The following is a 6,118-nucleotide window of genomic DNA, read 5'->3' on the forward strand; positions in this document are numbered from 1 at the left end:
GGCGGGCGTGGCTCCTGATTGCGCTGGCCCGGGGTGGGGGTGCCGGTGAGGGAGGGCTGCAGGTGCTCGGCCACCACTTCTCCCACACCCTCTGGTCTCACCCTCCCCCAGCTGAGTGGCGGGGGCGATGTGGCCACGCTGGAGCTCCACGGTGAGAACTTCCACGCCGGGCTCAAGGTGTGGTTCGGGGACGTGGAAGCCGAAACCATGTACAGGTATGGGGTGGGGGTGGGGGGCGCTTCCACGGATTCCAGGGAACAGAGCGGGTGCAGGGGAGGGTGGGGTATGCAGGCTATCAGCGTCCCTGCAGCCCTAACCTCGATGCCCGCCCCCAGGAGCCCGCGGTCCCTGGTGTGCGTGGTACCCGACGTGGCCGCCTTCGGCAGCGACTGGCGCTGGCTGCGCACACCCATCACCATACCCGTGAGCCTCGTGCGCGCCGACGGCCTCTTCTACCCCAGCGCCTTCTCCTTCACCTACACCCCCGAGTACAGCGCGCGGCCCGGCCCCCCGGGCGCCCCCGCGCCGGCCGCGGACGCCGACGCGCTCCTGGAGAGCATCCACCACGAGTTCACGCGCACCAACTTCCACCTCTTCATCCAGACGTAGTCAGCGCGGCCTGGACGCTGAGGCTGCCGCCGCTGAGGGGCGCGCCGGGGCCTAGCACCAGGGCCGGTTTTCTGGGTCCTAGGCCCTGCCCCCTGCCACTTTGCCGCGGAAGTGAAGCATGCAGCCAGAGCAGCAGCAGGCACTCGCCCTAGAAACCCAGCCCGGCGGATCTTACGGGTCTTTTTCAGCCTACGAAGACACGACCTGAGTGATGCTCCCTTTGTGACCAGTTAGGAATGTGGCTTTCCCTGTCTTTGCCTCTGTTTCATTCTCTAAATCAATCACACACACTCTCTCTCCCTCTAACTTTGTAGATCTCTCTTATTCCTACATCCCTATCCCTCCATCTTTCTCTTTCTCCTTCCATGTGTCTTGCATGCAGTTTCACACACCAGTGAAAAGCCAAGCCCAGGGCATCTACCCTCCAGGCAGCTGTGTCTCCCCTGGAAGAGAAAACACACAGTTTCACACACCCAAGTGTGGGGCACCGGCTCATGAGGTGTGGCCTGCTTGCTCTGAAGCACCAGGTCCTGCCTGGAATATGAGGTATGACCTACTGTGCCGGGTTCCACCTGGAGCTCCAGGTCCCTTCTGGAACACTGGATCCCACCCAAAGCACGGAGTCCCTCCTGGAGTGTGAAGGGCTTGCCCTGGAGTACTGGGTTCCACCCTGGAATACAAAGTTCTAACCCCTCCTTGGACTTCCTGTGGCTGCTGTGAAGCCCAGGACTTACACTGGTGTTTGCTTTCCTGCCCATAACTTTGGTGGCTGGGCAGGTGCCTGGGGCCGTGGCCAGGTCTTTCCATCTTAACTGAACAGAGCCAAATCTCTGGAAGGCCCAGTAAGATGCAGTCCTGAGGGTCTGAGATTACTCTCTTGTGCTAGCATCAACCTCTGTCCAAGGCAGCGCCTGATCTGTATGATGCAACTCACCACCAGGGGAGGTTCCCCAGGGTACTTCTACACAGACACACAGAGAAAGGACCACATGAGTGATGGAGCAGGGAGCTTACATTTCTGACCTCTTCTGGAGGAGGAAAGGGATTCAGATGCAGCCAGCATCCCTGAGCCCCCGTCCTTGCCCTGGAAGCCACCTGTTGCCTCTGAGGACTTTACCCTACTAGGCTTCTCTCCACCTCAAGCAAAGATGCACCTGAGGCCCAGGGCAACCACAGGATGCAAAACAAAACTTTCCCAGGACAACTCCAGGCAGAACTCTTGGGGCTGACTGGGCGATAACCCAGCAGAGAGAGGAGCTTTTGCATGGTGCTCAGGGACCAAATCCTAACCATCCCTGGCCAGCCTTCCCACCCTCAGCTGAATCCGTGCTCTACAGGGAGGGTCCTGGCTCCGGCTGTTGGAACTGTGGGCACAGATATTATAGGTGCCATGTCCCTGTACCAGCCCCTTGGGGTGCCAAATGGGGAAACCTGGTCTGAAAAGTGAGTTCAGAGTTCTCATCCCTCTGGGCCCGTCTTTGTACTCTTGAGTAAGTTCATTTCCTGTGAAACTCCTCCCCTAGCAAGTGGGAACCACGCCTCCCCACACTTTCTTGAGAAAGAAGAAAGTGACATTTCCCAAGGGAATGAAAAGGGGTTTGCTCTTTAAGCTCCTCAAAGTCTTGACTAAGTTCTGTCCTCAGCAGCCCAAAACCCACAATGTTGGGAAAAGAGAAGCTTGTTCAAAGCCCGTCATGACTCCTGAGAGTGGCTCCTGGCTGAGGAAGGCAGGGAACAAGTTGATGGGAAATGTCTCCGACAAGAGTGCCCGCCGCCAGGAGAGTTTGAGCTCACTGCCCCGTGACGCTGTTGAAGCGAGAAGCCACTTGTAAAGCGGCTAAGAGGAGTTTCATAACATGAGGAGTTGGGGGCTCAAGGGCCCTTCCTGCCCTCAAGAACTTCCTCCGCCACTCCACAAGGCAGCAGTCCCAGAAGCCAAGGACCCAGGCTGGCCAGAAAGCCCAGCCATGCAGCTCTTTTTTTTTTTCCCCACACCCCTCAGGGCATCCCAGGACCCTTCATCTCACCTACATACCCACCTGAAAGTCTATGTCTTCTGATTTCCAGCTGCTGGGTTGGAGGTCTTCCCAGCCCCCAGGCTGAATCCATCCAACATCAAACTCCCCTCCTCCCTCCCTCCCTCCCTCCCTCTCTCTCTCCTTCCTCCTCTCCTCTTCCTCCACTACTGCTCTGCTCTCCAAACCCAGCTCTTCAAATCTTCTTTGAGATTTCCCCCAAGAAAATCTGGCTGCATAATTTGTGGGGCCCAGGGCAAAAAGGAAATGTATGACCCCCTTGTTAAAAAATCATTATGACTTTCAAGACAGCGATATCAGAGCATGAAATCAAGGCAGGGCCCCGCTAAGCACGGGGCTTTGTGTGACTCCCCAGATCACAAGGCCAAGAAGCCAGCCCTGGCCCCAGGATTCCCACCTCATATTCCCATAGAACCCCACCATGTACTGCCCACCGTGGATCAAAGGGCTTTCATGTACATGCCAGTTGTCCCATCTAGACTGTGAGTTTGGGGTGGAAAGGAGCTCGTCGCTGCGTGCCCTAGGAGGTGCATTACAATGCTCTGAACCTTGGTTGGCGCTCAATAAACAGCAAATTGCCTTGCACTGCCTTGGCAGGTATTTGGATTTTGCAAGTGCAAAGTGAAACCAGCAGGTGGCACTGTTCTCCTCCAAGAATTGGCGTTTTCATTTATAGTTAAACAGCTAGGGTCCTTAAAGATAATCTTAACTTCTTCATGCTCTCAGCATCAGAACCCTATTGGGTTGAGAATCATTGCTCTAGTCCATATTTCCTCCTCATTTTACAGATGGGGAAACAGGCTCTGAGAGAGAAGGTCCATGAAGCACTGAGAACAGGTTGATGGCAGAGCCAGATTTGAATGCTATACTTTTAATGCTAAGTCTGGGGGCTCTGAGATTCTTTTAATCTACATTATACTCTTTAACACTCTTCTTTCAGTTCCTCGCTAGGTGTAGGTAGAGTGTGTGTGGACTGGGGAAAAGCTGGTCTTCTGGTTTAAACATTGACTTTTGGGTTTCTCTCTCACTCTTCTGTTGAGTTTTCTCAACTTAAAAGAAACCCGTTATAACCACAGTGTGGCTAAAATTCTCAGACATCTTACTCTCTGGGGAGGATGCTGAGGGCACAGACTGTGAAGATGGCAGGGGAGAGGAAGTGGCTTTAAGTGTAATGAAACTAGTAAGACATATATACTAAGTTCTGCAAGGGTCAGCCTGACCATATACACCCATAAAGGCCCCTACCAGTTAGACTTGGCTCTGTTCCAGACCACAAGGGACAAAGGCAGGTAGGGCAGCTGAGCTACAATAACACTTTCAGTGGTAAAGTGGTAAACACCTGTTACAGCCAGCTGCTCGCCTCCCGGTTGGATAGGAGGGGCAGGTGACGTTCAGGAGGGAAGGCAGAGCCTTGTGACCAAGTTCTTTATGGACTCACTCTGGTTATAGAGTGTTAAGGTGGGGCCCACTCTGCCAAGCTCATCGCCAAGCCCCCATCTGGTTCAAAACATCCTCCTTCTGACCCTGCATCACTAGCACCTTATCCAGGGTCGGAATCTCTGTGCATGGCTGGTTTTGTCCATATACCCACAGACAGATGGTCCCCAAATGACCATAGTTCAACTTACGATTTTCCCACTTCACGCTGGTGCGAAAGCGATGTGCGTTCAGTGGAAACCGTACTTGGAATTTTGAATTTTGATATTTTTCCCGGGCCAGTGATATGCCGTCTGACCTTCTCTCCCAATCCTGGGCAGCGGTGGGGAGCCTCAGTTCCCGGCCAGCAGCCAGCCGCACGACTGATCTTGAGGGTGAAGAGTTGATACCCTTACAACCATGCTGCGCCCAGACAGCCACTCTGCTTCTCACTCTCAGTACAGCATCAATAAATTACGCGAGATGTTCAGCACTTCATTACAAACTAGGCTTTGTGTTAACGACTGCCTGACTGTAGGCGAACGTCAGTGTTCTGAGGACATTTAAGGTGGGCAGGGCTATGCAATGATGGTCGGGAGGTTAGGCGTATTAAATGCGTTTTCAAGCTAACTATGTTTTCAACTTATGGTGGGTTTATCTGGACATATCCTCCATTGTAAGTCAAGAAAGATCCAGATATACATACACTGTATGTATGTACATACATTGCCTTCTCCCCACACTCATATGTATTTTCAGAAGGCTTACCTTTAAATGAAGGAATGCGGATCAAATGGTGGCTTTTCAGACAACAGCCAAGCTGTATGGACTAGCTGGGTGAGTTTGGCAAGCTCAGGTCACCTAACCTCTCTGGGCCTCAGCTTCTTCTTCTGTAAGTGGGGAAAATAGTATTTGTTTCATAAGATGCCGTTAAGAATAAAATAATATATGTAAAGAAAGCACTTTCAACACTGGCCCAGAGTTAACCAATTTCTATGGGCTTTTGCTGCCACTGTTACTCCAGAAGCACTTTCAGAGATGATCCAGTACCGCAGTCTTCCTCCCATTTCAGTGAGGAATTTGATGGTCCAGCAAAGGTACGTGGCCCTCCTGTATTGGTTTTCTGTGTTACATAACTAATTACCACAAACATAGCTGGTTAAAACAACACCGTTTATTGTCCCAAAGTTTCCGTGGGTTAGGAGTCCACAGTTTAGCTGGGTCTTCTGCTGAGGGGCTCCCAAGATTGTCATCAAGGTGTAAGCCAGGGAGGGCTGCAGTCTCCCTTGAGCACAGGGTCCTTTGCCAACTTCATGTGGTTGTTGGCAAAATCCATGTCCTTGTAGCTGCAGAACTCATGGCAGCTTGTGTCTTCAGGGCCAACAGGAGAGCATCACTCTTATCAGGAAGGTTCCAGATCCCTGTCTCCATATTTTCAACTGATTAAGCCTGGCCCAACCAGGATACTCTCCCTTGTAATTAATTCAAAACCCAGCTAATGTGGGACCTTGATTACCTCTGCAACATCCCTTCAACTATGCCGTCTCAGGTAACCTTACCATGGGAGTGACATCCATTCATCATACTGACAGGTCCCATTCACAATCAAGGGGACGAAATATATGGGAAGTCTGCACCACGGAGCAGACAACTTGGGGGCCATCTTAGAATTCTGACTATCCCACTCTCCGAAGCCACATAGCAAACTATTGGCAAGGAGGACATCTCTGGCCTGTAGGCATCCCCGTGCCCAATGGAGGAATTGCCCCATATAGGGACAGTGCTTCTGCTGCCTCAGAATTGGCAGGATCATGAACAAAACTGTCATTGCAACTAGTTCCCATTGGTCACACCAGTCAGCTTTCATTGTGAGGGAGGACTACAGAAGGGCAGGAATCCCCGGGGGCAAGACTCCTTAGAAGCCATCTTAAAGGCTGGTTACTGTCACCCCATTGCTGGTCAACTCTGAACAGGGGTTAATGTATCTGGAGAGCTAACTCCGAGTGGAACTTGGGGTAACATTATTTCTGAGAATTGGGCAGGGGATGCAAAATGGT

At 52.3% G+C, this 6,118-nt stretch overlaps 1 protein-coding gene across 1 annotated transcript; it reads left to right on the top strand.

Annotated features, from left to right (window-relative positions):
* The first annotated feature begins 35 nt into the window (after window positions 1-35).
* Window positions 36-752, top strand: RBPJL (recombination signal binding protein for immunoglobulin kappa J region like). Its single transcript, XM_006202501.4, has 2 exons — window positions 36-215; window positions 336-752. Exons 1-2 carry the CDS (start codon window positions 208-210, stop codon window positions 607-609), a joined length of 282 nt encoding a protein of 93 aa, XP_006202563.2. The 5' UTR covers window positions 36-207; the 3' UTR covers window positions 610-752.
* The last annotated feature ends 5,366 nt before the right edge of the window (window positions 753-6,118 follow it).

Source organism: Vicugna pacos, chromosome 19, assembly GCF_048564905.1.
Source record: "Vicugna pacos chromosome 19, VicPac4, whole genome shotgun sequence".
NCBI lineage: Eukaryota > Metazoa > Chordata > Mammalia > Artiodactyla > Camelidae > Vicugna > Vicugna pacos.